At 43.0% G+C, this 21,282-nt stretch overlaps 1 protein-coding gene across 1 annotated transcript in view; it reads right to left on the reverse strand.

Moving 5' to 3' along the window:
* The window catches only part of rassf3 (Ras association domain family member 3), a 39,885-nt gene that overhangs the window by 15,912 nt on the left and 2,691 nt on the right, over positions 1 to 21,282 (reverse strand). Inside the window, exon 2 of the mRNA XM_053415486.1 lies at positions 17,182 to 17,294. Coding sequence (XP_053271461.1) covers positions 17,182 to 17,294 — 113 coding nt within the window. The remainder of the gene's footprint in view (positions 1 to 17,181; positions 17,295 to 21,282) is intronic.

Raw genomic sequence — 21,282 nt, forward strand, 5'->3', positions numbered from 1 at the left:
CGTGTGTGCGTGTGTGTGTGTTTCCAGGCACAAAGGCACTCTGGTTCTGTTTGAACAGATAGCGAGGGCCGCACAGTTTAGAACAATTCCACTCGTGTTTCCTTTGGAAAAGCTGAGCGCTGGAGAAGGGAGAGTCTCATAAAACGCTTTATGTAACCTGCAGACGGTGAATACAGACTGTACCTCACAGTCACACCACACACACACACACACACAGAGACACACACAAGAAACCTGACTTTAATTAATTCTGTACTTTTGACCTTATCCTCTATTCCTAAGTAATGACAGAGCAGTATAGTGGACGGGGGGGCTTTGTACATTTTACACATCCTTTAAACTTTGTCTGAATTGTGTGAAAGTTGCTGAATCTACATTGAGAGCATTAAAGGACACGAAGAATGAAAATGAAAGTCGGACAGACGTCGTGTTTGTTGGCAGGTCGGGGCAAAGTCGACACACAGCGATATCAAACTTCGAGTAAAACCTTCCCAACCCAGGCTGGATGGATTTCTCTAAACAACAACAGACGCACATTAATTAAATGAGCTCTTAAAAGAACAAAACCCACCATTGTTAAGGTTCTGTTTTAATTAAAGTTCTAACGTAACTTTCTAGTCGCCTACCAGCTTTTAAGCAACTGTTTAAATCGAGTTGCACAAACATAAAAACCTGAAGAGAGGAAAGATCTCTCCACACCGACTCCTGTGTTTACGGTTGGCATGGCAGTGTTGTGAGTACAAGCTCTGGTAAAGGTTGGGTGCGAGGACTCTAAAGACAACTTCCACTCACACGAAGACACACAAACGCACACCCGATCACTCACAACATGCTTGAGCTGCCATCCATGACAACCGAGGGAGCTTTAATTACAGACTGAAGACAAGACCCTTTTGAACTCCTCTTTCTTCAGTAACAGATGGACCCAGTGACTCGTGTATTTAAGTATTGTTTAATATTAAATAAAATAAAGACTTTATTTAGAGCTTTTAAGAGAAGAGCGATGCTTAATGGGTCACAGGTTTAATCTGTATCAGAGGATGTGGCCTTGTGTCTTTGGCAAGGTTCACAGAGGGTGAAGGACAACTGGGCTTGGACTGAAACTTGAACTAATGGGCTTATACAGTAGATACAGTGTCGGACAGGAAGCTGCTGCAAAGCTAAAACTGGGTGCTGGTACCAAATGTTTCCCCAGATTATAAATCTAATATCCAGATATTGAAAGCAGCGGGAGCAGAAGCTGTGTGAGCCGAGTGGAACCGAATCAGGGCTCAAGAACAGAAGTGGTTTCAGGATGAGGGAGACGAGACGAGGATGAAGAGGTGCAATGGAATAAAATCTCCAGAATCAAACATGATATACTGCAGCACATCGAGCAGGCACCTACACCAAGGCCTCCTGTCAAAACAAACAACAGCAGAACTCGGGTTGCCTCAGTGCTGTTGAGAGAACAGGAAAGAGAGCCGAGAACACGACGGGAAGTGACATACAATGGAGGAGAAACAAGGATGATGGGAGGGGATGGAGGGGATGGAGGGGTGAGGAGGAGAACGGGTGAGGCTGGACAGAAGAGGAAGTAAATGAAGGGGGAGAGTGTGAGCGAGGACGGATCTGGATTCACATGGACAGGAAACAGAGCAGAGGATTCGGCATTTGTTTACAATATAAGGATGTACACTAAGTGGCAGATTCATTTAATTGAAAGTAATAATGGGCAGATTCCTTTACAATTAAAAAAAACTATTAGTTGTAACCCTGTTAAGGTTTGATTCCAGTTCAGATGAGTTCACACTAGTGAACTGGTCATAACCCTAGACAGTGACAATGGGTCATTAAAGGTCATTAAGTAACAGTGTTGGCTCATTGTTTTCATCACACTGTTCACAGAGAACACCAGACAAAGGCTCTGACAGATTGTTTACAGGTGAGACAGGTACAAAGTCTGTAGAATGAGGTGTGTCTCTGCACAAAAAAAAATGAACCGGTGATATCATAACTTACTGTGAGTGTGTGGGAGGTGAAAAGAGAGGGAGAGATAAGATCTTAATCTGTTCTACGGCATTCAGTCTGTCTATAAGTCGCCCTTCAGAGATAAAGACAAAACATGGGTACTTTTTCTCACAGCAGAGAATGACTTCACTTTAAAGTGATTCCAAAAGAAAACATTCAGGAAAGCACCTAGAGTCTGCTTCTGTTTAGAGTTTCTAACTTAGACCGTCAACAAAGATCGATGACGCGTCTCAAATTCCTCCTGTTGTGCAACCTATAGGTATATACTGCAGCCAGCCAGCAGGGGCTGACCCAGATGGTACCGGCGTCCATCTTTTACAAATAGGACAACATGGCAGCCCCCATAAAGTGAAGCCAAAGCACCTTGAGTGATGAGTGACAGGTGGTGCTGACCCGTGATAGGTCGAGTGCCTCGTCCTGCCGCTCAAAATCACTATTGTGCAAACACCGGCTTCAATCGGTGTCATTGGCCCAAGTTGGCATCAGTACAGGTTCCTGACTTGTCTTGTATAGAACTGACTTGACTTGACACGAAGCCTTAGACCTCAGAAACAAACACCAAGCGAACGTGCTACCGGGCGTAGTCAGGTAACATCACCACACCATAAATCCATCAGGCGGGGGAGTGAGCCGTCAACACACAACCCTACGCCTCGGCCCGTTATCGCACACTCTGTCCTACGCACTATGATGTCAGTGCATTTGAGAGTGAGGGAGCTGGACAGATGGTCAACACACAGCTCACTGTGCGATGAGGAAACACCATTTCCTGTTCTCGACTCACACGTCTATTTTTGATCTGCACCCAGTTAACGGGAAACTCTTAAGTGTGATTTTGCGTGTGTGTGTGTTTATCTCTAAATGAATTAGCCCTTAACACTAATTCAATAACCCTGGTGACCTGTCTAGTGTGTTCACTCCCTGCATGGTGGACTCTCTTAATATGGGTCCAGTTTAATATTAGTGCTATGTAAATTATCATTATTATTATTAAACTAAGGTCAGCAGACGTGTGTGTGTGTGTGGTGCAACATGGAAGAGAGCTTCCATCCTCTCGTCTGGGAGAAGATGAATATTCCTCATAGTCGGCTTACTGTCTGTGAGGATTGATTTGAAGATGAGCTGCAGCTTTGGCCGTTCACTGTGTGTGTGTGTGTGTGTGTGTGTGTGTCTGTCTACTGTACTGTACTGTATGTGTGTGTACTGTACTGGGGGTTGGGTGGGATTACCCCAGAGTGTTTTGTTTTTTCCTGAGACACACAGACGCACTGGTCAGCGTGACATTTTATACAGAAACACTATTCACCCACAGAAAAGGCGGGTTGGGGGGGTCGGGAATGTGTGTGTCTATGTGAGAGTGTTTGTGTGTCTATGCGAGTGTGTGTGTGTTAATGTGGAGTGGATATAAACCCTGCCTCAGTCTACATATAAATCCTCTTCAGACCAGACATCTCATTTCCCTGTTTGACCGTCCACCATGTCAGTCTTTGTCCTCCTCTCTGTTTGTCCTCCCTCTCAACTGCAGCTTATTAAACTTCACTCTCTCTCTCAGACTTCAGCCTGACACCTTGATTAAAGATCATGAATGAGCTGGTTGTACATTGCTAGAGCTGCTGGTACTGTTAGTGGAGCACCTCACAACACCAACTTCTGGGTTTTCCTATTTTATACCAAGACACATGAACGCACCAGTGTTTCTAGCTAGTTCCCACTTACAATGGCTTTTCTATGCACCTTTTTAAAAAAGGGAAAAATCAAGATGCATGTCTTTCCCGGTGGGTAAACTGGTGTTCGCTGGTTTAAATATGTTTAATTTGAAGTATACTCATTGGTGTACATAAATACACATCAACTCTCACGATAACCTATTTTACTGACCCACAACCGGTGATTTCACGCAGCTGCCCCACACATTTCCCCCAGAGGACGTGTCCCCTGTCCAGTGGTAATTACCGTCGGCATGCGGGGGAACCACCAGGCTGCTTCCAGCTCCAGGTCCGGGGCCTCAGCCCAAGACACCACAGCTCACACCCTCTCTGGCAGCCATGTATGGGCCACATTGTGCATCCATCCACACAGACACACACAAACACACAAACTGCCACGAGGAATGAGGACCTGTGTTAAATGCCCGTCATGGAGAAGTGAAGGGGTCACGCCACGGGACACCGAAGGATCACAGCTGGAGAAACCCATGTCACTCACACACACACACACACACACACTCACACACACAGACACACACTAAGTGGGCAGAGGAGAAGAATAGCTCGATTCTCTTCCACTGCGCAGAGTCTTGGAAGCTTGGAACAAACCAGCTGTGTTGGAAACACTGAGCATGTGTGCGAATGCGTCTGTGTGAGCGAGAGACACTTGAACACAGTCGTGGACCAGAAGTTAGTCCAGCACCTTCAGACGTTCTGTGAGCTCCAGACAAGTTAGAGCTGAATGTGACTGACTGTAACTCAATCTAACATATGTCTACAGGCAAAGAGAAGGTTCACAAACTAATTCAAATCTAGGTTTTGGGTTATATTATTTAAGGTTGTTTAACAGGTTCAGTGACACCTATGAAGGAGAACCTGTGGTAAACTTCAGATGTAATAAAAACTCAAAAGGGTTTAGTTTGTCCAGTTTGGGCTTCTGTAAAAAACAAACATGGCTGCCTCCATAGAGAGGGCCCGCTCCTGATGTAAATATACAGTATGTAAATATAAAGACAATATTCTTTGGGTAAAGAAAACAAGAACTTTTACAATTTAGATTAAACGAACTATATATATTTCTGCCAATAGATCCATTTCACCTCAATTTACACTCTGGAGCTTTAAAACTGTGGATGGGGGAAATATATAGATATCAAGATGTATATATTCTAGTGATACTGCTGTACAGGTTTATTTAGTTATTTATTTGTAAAAAATATATATTGTGGGGGGGAACGGGGAGGCTGTTTTATATTCCGTCATAGGGCCCAACCCTCGTCGCAGCGCCTCTGGCTCCGAGAACAGGTGAGCCAATCAAAAAGTGATAATTTCTATTAAATGGCTGCAGTTAGTTAATTTTAAACAAATGCCGAATGAAAGTAAGATACTAGATCTTTGCAAATAGACAAAAGTTGATTAATATTTCATTTTAAAAAAGCGTTGGTTTTCTACACATTGTTTTATGAATGAAGTTTTGACTGAGACCCAGAATGAGACGAACCCTGCGAACCTTGTTCACGGACACTTTCCCGTTGGGCTTCCGGAGGAACGACGTCCTGGCCGTGAAGAAGTACTCCTCCGAGTCCTCCTCCAAGCTGCTGTAGCCGCTGCTCATCGTGCTGGTCCACGTCATTTGCTGGTGGGGGGGGAACTCCACTCGAACTCGGCCGTGTTAAAAACCCAACAACCCCCTGGGAACCGTGGAGAGTGTTCGGCTCGCAGCCCGTGGGACCTCCGGAAGTTCGCCCGGAGCCGCTGTTTGCTGACCGGGATGATTTCCTGCTTCCACCCGCTCCTGCTCCGTCACACGCGCGACTCCATTCAAACTCCGCTAAACTCCGATAAACGCGTCCGTTCTGCGCAGGAAACGTCCGCGTGCGTCCGACGGGTTCAAATCGATCGTGAACTCCGAACAATTTAACGAATAAAATCCACAGTGACGCTCCACGGTCGCGTCTTGTGCGTCTCGTGCGCCTCCGCCCGTTAATGTTTAGTCTTTAACTTCCACTGGTGGCACAGTATGGCCCCGCCCACTACAAGCGCCGACTCGAGCCCACCAATCACACGCTCGATGTTGAGGGTTAGCCCCGCCCGGCACAACTTAACAGCCAATCAGCGCCTTCGTGGCTTAGTTTGAGGATAGCTGAAGGACAGCTGAGCTGCAGGTGATTAAATTAAATTAAATTAAATTAAATACAAATATATTAATTATATTAAAGAATAATATGAAATAAAATAAATACAAATATAATATACAATAATAAAATAAAATAACTAAATAAAATATAAAAAAAAACAATAAGATAAAAACAAATAATGTTAAATTAAATTAAAATAAATAATACGAAATAAAATAAAATACAATAAAGGAAATAAAAGGAGTACAATTTTATTAAATTATTAATTAAATCAAAATAAGATGAAATGCTCCAGTATAGACTATAATAAAATTAAAATAAAATAGTATCATAACAACAATATACTACCATAATTCTATTATTTTACACACTAATATAAATATTTATATTATTTAAGTCCTTCAACCTCAAACTTCTCAGAGCTTCCCTCTCTATCTCATGGTCTTCATTAGCAGATGGTGTTGTTAATAAATCCTTATTCGTGACAGCTGAGCAGACAAAGACTGTGTGAGACAGTTTAAAATGCACCAAACTACTTATGATATAATAATACCAGATTTATCCTTTAACAATCAGAACAGCTGTGCTGTATCTCTGCATGTTTCCACTCGGGCTGAAGCACAGAGGAGGTCAACACTTAACTCTGAACTTTCCTGACATTTAAAAATGCCCATAGTCAAAATAAGAGCTTTTTTTCTCCTCATCAGCGGTTTCACAGAGAATCCCTCAAAACCTCAGTGTACCCAGAACACAAGAACTTGAAAAACACACCAGTGACAAGAATATAGGTCGACCACATTCCTAAAATAGATGTCAGAGGTCAGTTACAGAGCAGCGACTCTCAGCAGCTCAAAAAAGAAGAGAAACCTGAAACAAAAACAAATAAGCAAAGTGCAGTTTTCCTCTCTGAATGAGACGACTCTGTGAAAACCAGTCTCACTCCCATCAAGGTGTTTGCTAATGGTCAGTTTGTTTTGTGGCCCGTTCCTGCAGATGTTTGCTCGGCCTCTAATCCACTTAACTGACCTGAGAACCGGCCTCAGGCAAGAACCGTCCATGTCCATTGTAGCCCCCCCCCCCCAACTCAACTAGACTCCAACCAACACAACTGTGTTCACCAAAGCTACAGATCTGTTTATCTGACCTGTTCCTTTAGACTCTGGTCTTAGGTTGAGTTTTTGCTCTGGACAAAAGGAGCGTCAGGGTGAAATCAGCCAAACCGAAATGAGAGGTCACGTCTGTGGCGTGGTTTGATTTCACCAAGCGGCAGAACTCTGGTGCAGCCGGGGAGTCGACCTTTAACAGAGGGACAAGTTTGACCTTCTGTGGCAGCAAAACAAGAGTAATTAAATGTGTTATTGTGTTTGAACAGAACGGAGCTTGAAGGTCGACACATATCTTTGGGGATTGGAGCTGGTGATACTGGTATTAAGTGAAGTATGACTCCTGGGTGGACTGGTATGAAAACCCGGTGGTATGTTCAGTCAGGCAGCAACCTGACCCACCGCTGAGTTTATGTGGTCATAAATTGGATCAGAGTTTTTACTCATGTTTTCAGTGGGTGGTGTGAAAGTCTTCTGTTATTGCTCCATCATGGGCCAACAACTGGAAGCCATTACTGAGCACTGGGATAATTAAAAGTTAGTTTAAGCTGTTTTCAACCGCTGCTTCTGGGGCTGGTCTACGTCAAACAGAATTTATGATTTTGAACATTATACATCAGTGCAGCAGCCCACCCAGCTGCAAGAAGACCAAGAAACTGAGCGAGGTTCAGCTGCAGGGGGAAATCTATACACACACACACAGTCACACACACAGTAACACACAGGGCAACAACCAGTGGACTAGTTGGGAGATTTTTTAGCCATACAGGCTCTAATTTAAAACCAGCAGGATTAGAACAGGGACCAAAAATAAAAAAGGGACACATGTGGTGGAGCCAAACCTCCATATTATCCTTTAGAACACTGCAGTGATCCATCACAAACACACACACACACAAACACACACACAAACCAAAATACACAAAATAACAGATAAGCATGCACGCCACAATCTTGTCCCTAAACTTCTTTGACGTAACTTTTGTCCTCCAGAAAACTGTGATTTAGTGTCTGGAAGCTTGTTGGAAGATAGTGACATATTCATGATGAATACAAAGTGGACAAAAATAGATTGTTTTCATATGTGAAGACCACGGAGAAGTCAGGTGATCTCAGAAACCTGATAATTGGGACAAAGACAGCACCACAACTTTATTAATACTGGTTCATTCATTAATGTTTTATCACATAGTATTCCTGCTGATAAGGTACCTATAAATAATAATAATAATAAATCTCTTACTTCACACAATCAAAGGCCGAGACTGAGAGCCACACCTTTGACAAACACAGACACACACACACACACACATTCACACACACACACACATCGAGCTGTGTAGTCACAGGTGTTAATCTGAGGCCCAGTCACTTTGGCCTGGAGCCAGTTTGGTTATACATTACTGACATACCAGCACAGTCAGCTCCAGACCAACATACACACACAACCATGTAACTCTGAACCTTAACACAAAGGTGAAAAGTGGACAACAAGACGCCAAAGTGCAAAAATAACAAACACAAAACTACTGTCATAGTAGAAACATAGTAACAATAAATCATAAGTAATTCTGTGAACTCTCTGTGGTCTTTACTGGTTCAGTACAATGTCCTGCTAAGTTAACATCTTGGAGAAAACGTTGCTCTCACAGTAACTTTAATAAAATGTTACAGAAAAGTAAAGGGAGTGATGATACATTCATGAATTATGTGGTTTAACAAGATGAATAATCTGCAGCTCTGGAGTCAGAGTTACACATTGAATACATTTCAACACAGCAGCAGCTCCTGTTTAAAACCCGGAGCAATGGTCAGTACTGATCTCAGATCTTCTCTCAGGAGCCGGAGGTTTAACAGTAATGGACTCAAAGGAGGTTTCGCCAAAAGTTAAACTTCCTGTAGATTTTATGTACGATTCTGTTCCCGATGTTGCCTTCGATCGTTAATGTTTACGAGAAGAGTTTGGACTCCGCCCCTCGTTGGAATTCACGACCTCGCAACTCAAAGTTTTCTGAAAGTTCACGAGTTGCGACGTGTTCGGCCGAGGCCACAGAAACTTAGACGTTTGTTAAACGACAAGTTAATGAATTTGAATTCTACAGAGTTGTGTAATCTCATTATAATACACATTCCAAACACCTTTTCTCTCTATCATTAAGTCTTTGTATTCTCTACAAGACGCGACCTGCCCGCCAGCTCGTTAATAATGATCATAAAAAACTTTAATTGTGCACAACTGTTCAAAACAAAGTTGTTTACCACAACAACGATGAAAGCAAAAGAACGAAACAGTTTAAATGTCAAACAATCGTTAATCAATAGAAACAATAAAATAAATAGTGTCTCTGTTGTATCCGTGTTGCCTAGCGGCAGAGAACGCCACCATATCTTAAAATGTCATAACCACGAGGTCATGAGTTCTATTAAAGTCAGAATAAGCTTCAGAGGCTTGTGTTGGGGCAGTGGGCGGCAGGGAGGGGAGGGGGGGTGTAGATATGTGTGGTGAGTATGGAGTCACGCGATGGGAGAGGTTAGGGCAGGGGGCGTTTAACAGTGGGTCAAAGGTCAAAGATCAGACTTTGAGCAACGTGTCATATTTAGAGAATTCAGGAAGAGGGAGAGACGGACGTTTAAAAAAAGCTCCTGTATCTCATCTCAGTTTGGAAGCTGCTGTTACCTGGTGTCAATCTGTGTGTGTGTGTGTGTCTGTAAATGCATTGTGAGTCTTATACCTATGGGAGGTTTATGAGGATGGTGGGGGTGTGTTTGTGTTTGAACTGGTTTACAGGTGAAAACCAGCAGTGAGTGTTTCGCTTGGGAGTTTCACAAAGTTTTTTCTGTTCATCACAGAGCGGACGCCTGATCACTACCAGACACACACAGTGACATCACGGCGTTGATGCACCAGGTCGTGATTAAGCGATGTCGGGATTCCCTCAGGTTTCCAACAGTGTTCTGCTAATACTCAATCTAATGATGCCTTCGGGTGCAAACACCTAAAGTACGATTAGGAACACTCGGAACAGCTTAAGGACATGGAAACGGGAAGCGGTGGAGGTTCCTGGTAATGCAGCGCACCGTGGGGCATTGTGGGTCTGGTAACACCTGTGTGTGTGTGTGTGTAAGTGTGTGGACTCTTTTGTTTTGGTGCTACAGGTGTTGAATATCCAACCTGATCTCCACGTGGCCTCGGGGTCCGTGAAACCGATCCGCTACCGGCCTGAAAAGCCTTTGAATATGATCACACATGAAGCCCATGGAGGTTCCATCATGTGCAGGTATATTTAAATGCTGATTATTCTGTGTGTGTGTCCCTTTTATCCTGTCCCCCCCGCCTGAGGCCCAGTGTTTCATCCTGACAGACAAAACACAGAGTGTCTCGTGATCAAAGAGCGGAGGAATGCTGCCTGGCGATCACATAATCACACACAGGCAGAGGGAGAGCGGGCGATGTGAGGCCTCGGGAATCGAACCCTGACGCCCCGACGCCTCCCTGCAGCTGGAGGAGCAGAATTACACGGTGACTGATGGTTGATGTGGGAGTGGCAGGGGTGAGCTGGAAGCCTCTTCACTTAGACCAGTTCAGAGCAGGTTTGTGGTGGTGGAGCAAGGATTGAAAACAGATGCTACCGAACGTTTTTTACATCTGAGAATAGAAACGTTTTATTAGATTATGAATATTTTGTCTTTTCGGTGGAAGATATGTTAAGAAGTCCTTTTTTTTATTTGTTCATTTTGAAAATCAAACTATTTAGTTTCTCTCTAAAGTCGATCACGACTCTCGAGTTGATCCTGAACGTCTCAAGGTCAAACTGTCCCTTTAAATTCAATCTGCACCAAATTACACTCACTCATTGATTTACCAGTCACTGGAATCCTCAAGCATTCCCATGAAGTTTGGTAGCAGGGTGTGGTACGAGTCACTGGTGCACTCATGAACTCATCCTCTCTTTCTTTAACATTGTGAGATCAGACATATTTCAATATGTTCACCTATTTCCCAAGAAATCATTAATGGATCTTGATGAAGAACAGTTATTTTTGTAATTCTGGATATTCAGGAAAGTGGGAGGAGGTGGAGATGCATCGTCCATATTAATATAAAGTCTCAGGGCCGTGCTGAGGCTGATTGGATTTGTATGGAGGTTATTTAAACGAGTGAAAGTTGTCGTCCGCAGTGAGTCGAGGGTTCGAGTCTCTGCTGCTGCACAGGGTCCTTTAGAGGAAGGTTTGAAATGAATTACTCAGCAGTGAACAGGATGAAGGAAACACAGCTGGTCTGAACTCACAGAGCTGAGAGGAACTGATCTGCTGCAGCAGCACAATCACACACACACACACACAGACCCACACACACACACACACAGACCCACACACACACGATGGTGTGATAGGAGTTTTGCCAACACAATCTCTCTCCCTCTCTCCACTTCCTACACAGACCTTTCATATAAATAAATGAAAGAAGAGAACCCAGACATTCACGCTCCTCTGTTGTCAGTTGTTTTCATCTGAGCTCAGTCGGCGTGAATTCAGCGTCTGTGATTTATTTGTCTTCACGGTGACGTCTGTGTGGAAACTGTATGAATAGTGAATGTGTGTCAGCTCCTATCCCGCCTGCTATCTGGGGATGAGGAGATCGTCTGCCTGGATAAGGACTGGATTCCAGACAAGAGTGAAAGAAAGGTGCACTGTACACACACACAGACAAACACACACAGAGACACACACAGACACACACACGAGGCCCCCCTCCCTGATACAGATCTGTTTTCCTGTGAACCTCCCACAAACAGAACAGAGAGTTTACGAAGGAAGAACCCATTAAATTTAGTTATTTTGTAAATCCAGGTATTTTTTGGGGAATAATTCATGAATCTCTGTCTATAGGACATTTTATATTTATGAGTTAAACTGATTCCTTGTGGTTGAATTGTGGTTTGTGTCGCCACGTGACTGCAGGAACAGGATGAAAGCTGTTTGATTAAAGGTCTCACAGAATCAGCCCAGATATTATGGTTTTGCTGAGTCGTCATTACTGTAGTTGTGGGTTATTATCATTCTTTCCTCTGTCACCGGCCCTCGACACGAGAGGAGCAGCAACACACAGGTGGATACAGAAGAGGAACAGGACAGATTCTTAGTCAGACAGGAAAGATAAAACTGTATTTGACCTAATTAACCATTTTAATACAGAATTTTTTTTATCAGACTAATAAAAAACCCATAGAAATGAACAGTAAAGGCAGAAATGATAAAGAAACCTGAGAAGCTCCTGACACGGGCTCAGCTGGCGAAAACACTTTATCTGCATGATGGCCATGTTGGGACATGTAGAAAAAAAAATAAAAGCATGAAGGAATCAATGGGACTCGTCTGTTGTCGGGTCTCTAAGCTGTCGGCTGGTGTCCTGTTTCTGCAACAGGCAGCTGATGATGGGGGGGGGGGGGGGGGGGGGGCTTTGTCTGTCAGACCTGCATCTGACCGAGAGCTTAATCCTCCACAATCCACAAAGATTACAGTAATTCAGTGCCGTGTTTCAGCCGCTCCACTGCACAGCGCGGCAGCACGGACTCAGTCATGAAGAGGAATAAACCCAGATGGTGAATATTAGTCTCAGATCTGGAGCTGAACTGTGTTTAAATCCTTCAAACGGATCTTTCATAGCTCGAGGATGAAGATTTGTGTGACACGATTATGTTTCTCTGACATGAAAATAAGTGTTAGCGCCAGTTTTACTGAAATATGATGATGTCAAGCTCAAATATGTGTCGTTACGTTTGAGTGAAGAAATCCTTGTGGTCCCTTTCTTGTTGTTTTCCTCTTCAGTCCGTCCTCGAGACGTTTGTCCTCTTGGACGCTGCATTTTTCTTCCTCTGAGTTTAATATGTTTCTGTCTCGTGTCTCGGTTCTAAATTTGATTAAAGCAACAAAAAAAAACTCAACAACATTAAGTGAATAAATCAAAACCCAAGACACGAAGCTTCAAATGGAAAAAATAAAATATTCCTTTTCAGATTTGTGTTCACCGACAAGGAGAATTAGCTTTAGCATATGTGATATCTATCTGTAGCTGAATCTGTAATGAACTGACCCCTCTTATACAATACTGCACGTGATTATTAAACCTATTTTTAAAACAAAAGGATTAATTTGTGCAATAAATAATATATCGATTGTTATTTTATAATAAAACAGCAGCTAAACTATTGAATCTATCCTCTAGCTTGCCTGTGCTACGTGCACGTGTCTTTCTCTCTTCATGTAAACATCTGTAATCTCTTCTCCGTTTCCTCGTCAGGTACAAACCTCTGTTTGTGTTTTGCTCGACACAATGAGCGGCTGATGAGAGCGGCGGAGGAAAGGGAAGATTTAGAGCGATACACAAAGAAGAGGAGGAAGAGACGGGTGATAAGCAGACGGTGATGATGTTTGTTTAGAGGGAGGACGGTTTGGATCCAGATGTTTGATAGTGAGAGGAGGAAAAACCACACCTCTGGATCCAGGGTTATATTTAATGTAGCTACACTGTCGTTCTTTTTACTGATGCTTCTATTTCTCCATCTTCCTTTTCTGCTGCAAAAAAGAAAATCTCCTTTTAGGACAAATAAATAATGATCCTATGTTTCAAATTATATATCTATATCTATATTCAGCTTAAATTTTAATTTGTCTTCCATAACAGCCGACTTTCTTGTGAAACAAGGTTTTTTGCAACATGACTGTGGCAATCAAACAGGAAGTGTGTGTGTCTGTTAGTGTGTGTAGTGCTGTGAGGTTGTGTGGAGGTGAACTTTCTAGAATGACATTGTGTGTACTTTTTTCAACCCCCAGATGATTTAGTGGCTGAGGTTAAAGGAATATAGCCCAGGAGTTGTGTGTTTGTGTGTACGTGTGTGTACGTGTGTGTGTGTGTGTGTGTGTGTGTGTGTGTGTGTGTGTGTGTGTGTGTGTGTCTGTGTGTCTGTGCGTGTGGGTGTGTCCCACCCCTGCAGATCTGCTGAACCTCTGTATTTCGGTGCCACAGCGATGTGCTGGTTTGATTATTTTTCCTCTGAGAAACTTTTGAGACTGAGGAGCAGATGTTTGTTTCTTATCTGGAAACACACAAACAAATGTGTGGTCTCGTGTTTCAGTTCCTGGCTGTGGAATCACAGAGAGACAGAATACTGACTCAGATGAAAACTGACTCCCTCTGTCTGTACTCACTCACTGTCAGTTAATCCAAACGGTCTCAATAATAATGAACCTGTCATATCACAAAAATATGTCTTGAGCAGCTTTTCAATGTGACCTTTACTCTTATTTTACAACTTCACATTAGAAGATGTATTCTTTATAATTGAATGAAGATAAATTAACTGTATTTTTGTCACTTTTCTTCACAGGATTTTTATGTTATTATTTAGTTTTAGCTCTTATTTTGCTTTCTGAGGAAGAAGACAACTCCTAATGACAGACACGAGTCATGATCACAAAGTAAGAAACAGTTAAGACGACAGCTGCAGAATTATGTTTTGGATTCTGTGACATAAAATAACACTTTCCCACATTGGGGATTTATTTTAACAATATAAGTTATACCACAGTTTCCCCTCTGTCTCCATAGTGTGAGTCCGGCCCAGTTGTAATGGCTGTTAATGAGTAACCATAAAAAACCCAGAGAGAGAGAGAACACACTCACATTCCTTCTTTTACATATTTAAATGGACTTTTCTCACTTGTTAAATATAATCTGTTGGTTTCTCACTTCTTCCTGCTGAGTTAAAGCAGATTGAATTATATTAATGAAGCGATATTTGAATTATCTAAAATCAGTTCTCAATAAAAACATAAATCATGGAATCCTTGGAAACACCCTGCAATCAGCTGTTCCCTCTGACATCATTTAATCCCTTTAACCAATCAGGAGACGTTGCTTGAACAGATCACAAGACAAAAAATGTTAAAAACAAAATATTAGTGTCTCTGCTTTCTCATATCTGATTTTTGCACAATCTCTCCAGTCTTTAATAACTTGTCTTGATACTCTTCTATTGATACTGAAAATCCCAGCAACCGCAGTTCTCCCAGTTTGACCCACCAAGTGTTAATGAGCGTCCATTAGGGCCGAAGAGAAAACACATGAGCATTCCTCTTGGCTCATTCTCCCTCCGTCTGTGTTTGTCTTTCCCAGCAGCGGCAGGAAGTGAAACCCAGCGGCGGTTTGGACTCGTTCTGTCTGTCAATCATTGACCAAGCTCTTGACAGATCAAGACGAGGACGAGGACGTGTCCCTCGTACTGGACGGGTGTTCTTGGATATTTAATTTGAATCTTTAGTAATTTAACGTTTATGTTGACAGAAGTGACTCATGTTTACTGCCTGCAGGTTCTATAGATCTAGAATAACTGAGTAACGGGTCTCAGTGTGGACACCTGGAAACTAAACAAAACTGTTTCTGACATTTTTCCCCGAATGGGCCCTGAACACAGCGGCTCTGTTCAGGAGTTCTCGAGCTGCAGATTCTTCTGATTGAATCGAGCGGTGATTTGATTACTGAGTCAGAGCCACAGCCCCAAACACTGAGAAGCGTCTGTGACATTAACGAGGTTCAGACGTCAAACTTCACTTTCTCATCTCCTCCCTGGTTCTGGTTTAGATGCAGCTTCATTTCTGGGAATCCAGGTCATTGATTTATTAGAAATGTTATTTTACGTTATTTGATTTAGCAGAGCACAGGTTCTGAAGGACAAATCATTTTACTTTTACTTCACTCAGGATTGTAGTGAAGTAGAAGTGTAAAGTAAAAAAAACTGGAAATAACCTCAAAAATTGTACTTATGAGTAAATATACTCAGTTACTTTCCACCACTCTACGTAACTTTGCCATATAAAAGCATTAGAAGTGGTAAATGAAGTTGTGTTATTGTGTGGTGCACGTTGACTCTCTGCTCGTCAACACAAACCAACAGGAGGACATCACAGAACAGAACAGGAGAGTAAAGGCCGCCCATTCACTGGCTAACTGCCCCGAGAGATCACTTTCACTGTGGTCGCTGACTCAGGTGTGTGTCTGTGTGTGTTTGTGTGTGTGTGTGTGTGTGTGGTAATCTGCTTCACACACACAACTCCACCCTGAATGTACACATCTGCAGTAACACGAACAACTCAGTGATTCACAGAGTCCACATGTGAAACTTATCAATAAAGTATGAATCTAATCTTATCTATCGAATCTTTTCCAGGCTTATGTTTGATTTTTGTAAAACTCTCTGCAGCCGTCACACACTGAGCTTCTGGAATCCAGCTGCACACACACACAAAAAAAACATATTTCATGGAATAACTGGCCCCTGAAAAAGCCACATCACTGTGCTCAGCACGACTCAGCTCTATTGGAGGGTGTGGATGAGTTCAGTCTGAAATGTGCTGAGCTCATCCCCCCCCCCCCCCACACACACTGGATCTGACACAAACACTGATGTCGGCTCGTTCACGACCACAGAGGAGATATTTCAGCTGAGGTGGAATAAATGTGAGATGATAATTAAAACATTAAAATATCCTTGAAACATTTAAACTGCTTTAAAAATCCACTTTTCTTAGTTTTAAGGGGAAAACAGGACGACACGGTTCAATCTCTACAACTAACATGATGTCATTCACACAGAAAACACAGCTGCAAATACAAATACCACAAAAAGTCATGGTAAATTTCATGGTAATCTATCTACACACACACAGACACACAAACACACTCAGTTGCATGATTTTGCTGTACAGCCTGGTACAGTCTCTGACAAGAACCAGACTTGCCACACACACAGCTGTCTTCCAGGAACCCCCCCCCCCCACACACACACACACACACAAACACACACAGACACACACACACACACAAACACACGCAGACACACACACACACACACACACACACACACACACTATTAAACCACAGCCGCATTTCACCAGTGGTCAAAATATTAGACTCTAGCGCCCTCTTGTGGTGGAGCCCAGCTACAGTAAAGGGATTTATATATGGATACGTCTCCTTCAAAAGCCATATTGAAATGATCAAGCACTATGAACGTGATTTGTTGATGTATATATATTATATCTATAGTTGTATATATTAACAATTCTCTAAGATTATGATTGGAAAACAAACCAAGGGCTTCAGAAAACAAAATTCTGTTGTGAAGATGAAAAGTAAACCACTAAAACACAGTGTTGTGTACTCACGTGCAGCTGTGTGTTGTTGTTGTTGAGCTGGTCCTGGCTGATGTGGGTCGCTGCAGGTTGACAGTCCAGTGACACTCGGTCCCGACAGGCAGCGTGACACGTGTACTTACACCCTGAACAGAGAGGAGGGGGAAAAGGAAAGTTTATTTGTGGTTGAGAAGTGACTCACACACACACACACACACACACACACACAATTCAACACAACCTTTGAACATGTGTGTTGATATCAGGAGATTATTTGAATATACGTTACGTCTGCTGAGCTCAGAGTTAATCTGGAAACCAGCATCATGCAAATTCTCCCCAGTGATATAGCGATGGGGAATTAAACAGAGTGAAGTGACGACAGGATTCAACCTTTGTCTCCGTCTTTAAATCCTAAAACAGAAGATTTAAATCTGACACATATTACTATTTATCATCCTTTTGATTTCATATTCATAAACCTGATATGAAGGCAAAGGTGTGAAAGATACTTTAGTTCTAGACAAACTGTAGTTTATAGATGTATTATAGTGATGAGGAGTCTGAAGATATAAAATATTCATCCTGTTACTGCACAGTGACACACACACACACAAACACACATTCATGTACACAGACACACAAACTAAACCGGCTGACAACAACTCAGCAGAATCAGAAAGTATTTATATAACTGCCATAGAAGAGGAGGAAGCTAATCTCCTAACAACAAACATTTTACACAACAACACACAAGCGCCCTGCTAAGCTCTGTGTGTGTGTGTGTGTCTGTCTGTGTGTGTGTGTCTCCCTTCCCATCCTCCTACCTGTGGACCTCTTCCTCACGTGCTGTCCCACTTTATCCGACAGTTTGCACATGGCTGCTCCCATCTCCCATCGTCATCTCACACACACTCAGTGTCCTCATTAAGATCGACAACGTTACATCTCCCCTTCTTCCAACCACTCACTTTAACACACACAGACACACACAGGAGGGTAACCCACACACACAGCGACACACTCTCCTCTCTCTCTCTCTCTGAAGTCGTTTTCAGCCTCTCTCGGCCGTGCTCTGCTCCACACACCCGGTCTCGGTCAGACTCCAGATGCTGATTTGCGTAGCCACCATTCACCCTGTGTGTGTGTCTGTGTGTGTGTGTGTGTTGTGCTGAGTGGGTGATTTAACAGTCAAATGGAGGCCACAGTGTGATGGACACACAGGCAGCAGAGGAGGGAGGGAGGTGGAACTGCTGACTCAGTCATCTACCATCTCTCTCTCCTCTCTCTGCTCACTGACGTAGCTTGTTATGACTAGTGTGTGTGTGTGTGTGTGTGTCTGTGTGTGTGTGTGTGTGTGTGTGTGTGTGTCTGTGTGTGTCTACCCAGTTTCCTGCGATCACACCCTGAGTCCAGTCATGCGTCCTCGCTGTCATCCTTCTCTATCCCTCCTGACAATGAACCTGATCCACAGAGGAAGAGCCTCTCATCCATCCGTCCCAGTTCACAACACTAAGTAACTTTACATCCGTCAATATAATATAATACATGTGCAATAATAACAAATATACTTTTTCTTTGACTAAATGATTTGTCTTGTGTATCTATTGATGATTATTCCTTACATTGATTTAGTAAAACCACAGATTTGATTGTTTCCTCTGAATCAAACAACAACCAGCAGCATCTTCACAGCTTTGGGCTTTTATTGTGAAATTCAGTGTGACTTGCAGGATCTGGGGTTCAGAGGTCAAAGGTCAGAAACCACAGACGGAAAAGTTTCATCTCCTGAGTGTGAAATGGTTTTTAGAATGAAGTCTCTAATCAGGTCTGTGTGTGCAGAGCGAGTGACAATGAGGGGCACACAGAGAGAGACACACACACGCACACACACACACACGCACACACACACACACACAAACACACACACACACACACACACACACACACACTTCCTAGTTTTCTCAATTAATCGCTTTTCTATGAAATGTCAAAACAAGATAAAATGACTGTGTCTGTTACGACACAGTTAAAAAAACAAAAGGTTAAAAACCCAAATCTATAAAGTTTATATAAAGAAAAATTGAACATCAAAGACTTGTTGGTTCATTTCCTGTCGAGTGTTGATCTGATTATTAATATAAACTGTTGCGGCTTAATATCGTTTCTCATTGTTATGTTTACAATTTTTTTTATCAAATTGTAATTATTCCATCTGCAGATTTCAAACATGATTCCTACAGTTTGAAACGTCCAAAAAGTGCAGATTGTTAGAATGTTTGTACAGTAGAGCAGACAGAGACAGGTGTGTGTGTGTGTGTGTGTGTCTGTATGTGTGTGTGTGTGTGTGTGTGTGTGTGAGTGTGCTGCAGCCATCTGTTGTCACCCAATTCTTTATAATGCTCTTTCTTTTCTGTCTTTCTTCTGAACCTGGACACGTGTTCAGAAGACTGTGATCATATTACTGCAACACACAGACACACACACACACACTGAGCTGCAGACACAATGCCTGTGTGCGACACTGGAGACTTTGTGTAACTCTGCCTTCAGTCTTTACTTATTTTCACTGAATGAAAGTTAAATTGTAAAAACGAAGGGGAGGACTCACACGTCACTTTGAGCTTCATCACATCAACACTTTGTCCCCACACTAGATTTGTCTGTCCCCTGATCGTCTTCGTCTCTGGGACTTTCAGAATAAAAGCAGCTGCAGTGGAGACTCACCGGAGCTGCTCCACAGCCGGCTGACCTCCAGACGTCCGGAGCGACGCATCACTTTGGGAAAGCGATAGAAGAATCCGGACACTCTCCTCAAAGTTCTACCGAAGGTTTTGGCAAAGCCCATCGCTAACACGCAAACACACACACACACACACACACACACACAGACACACACACTGCGTAGAGTGATAATCCAGATGTTGGTGTAAATCCAGAGGTGAATCGGATGTAGATCCACAAACTCAACAAAATCCTTCTTCACTGTCCATGATGCTTCTGTGTGTGTCTGCTCAGACCCAGTGTGGTCCCTCCCTCACTGACCCCCCATGTGTGTGTGTGTGTGTTTGTGTGTGTGTGTGTTTCTGTGTGTGTGTGTGTGTGTGTGAGAGAGAGAGGGACGGAGTGTGTGTGTGTTCCATTGGCTGCCACAGGTTGAGTGTCTCTTGTCTCTTGTGGAGCCAAACTGTCACAGCGACTGAACAAACAATGGGACGACAGCTGACACACACACACAGACACACACACAGACACACACACACACACACACACACACACACACACACTGCTCTTTCAATCAGCGTCAGTATTTCTCACTCTGGTTCAAAATGAGCATCACACCGACGGGAACAGGAAACACCAGAGTGGACGATTCGCTAAAAATTCGAATCTGTTCATTATTCTTGATGTCTTTTATTTTGAAGGAAACAAGGTTCAGGTGTAAATAATAAAATGCTTCATGGCTGGATTCCATTCAGCTGGTGTCCTGGTGTCGTCCATGTTGGCTCAATGTCCCTCACTCATGTTACTGATGAGACACTGAGAACTGAGCTGAGGAGAATGAGAGCAGTAAACTTCAGCTTCTCCATCGCCTCCTCCATGTTAGTGGAGGGGACGTGGACCAAACTCAGAGAAAGATGGTGTCTTTCATTTTAGTTTGTTCTTATCTTGTTCATGTTTTTAATCTGTTTGGTTTTAATACGATATTTGAAGATCTAAAAATGCGCTGGGACGTCTTGACCCATGACCACGACAGCAATTTTCACTTAATTTCTGCACAATGGGAAGTTTTAAATCCAGGTCATTTGCTTTGGACATTTAATGCAACTTTCCCTGTAGCACTGTAGTAAGATGACTGAAAAATGTCCCAGTGAGAATAAACCATCAGGGAATTCTCAGTATTTGGATTCAGCTGCTGAATGAGATACTTTAACTTCACAATCGGTGGATCAGCTGCAACACTAAACCTGATCTGACAAAGACCTCCTGCTCTCCAACAGGTTTCTGTTACTTCACCTCCAAAGACAAAGAGACAAAGGACGAGAGACCCACAGCGAGAGAGAGAGAGAGAGAGAGAGAGAGAGAGAGAGAGAGAGAGAGAGAGAGAGAGAGGGAGGGGGGAGAGAGGAAGAA

The sequence above is a fragment of the Pleuronectes platessa genome, chromosome 22, assembly GCF_947347685.1.
Source record: "Pleuronectes platessa chromosome 22, fPlePla1.1, whole genome shotgun sequence".
Taxonomy (NCBI): Eukaryota; Metazoa; Chordata; class Actinopteri; order Pleuronectiformes; family Pleuronectidae; genus Pleuronectes; species Pleuronectes platessa.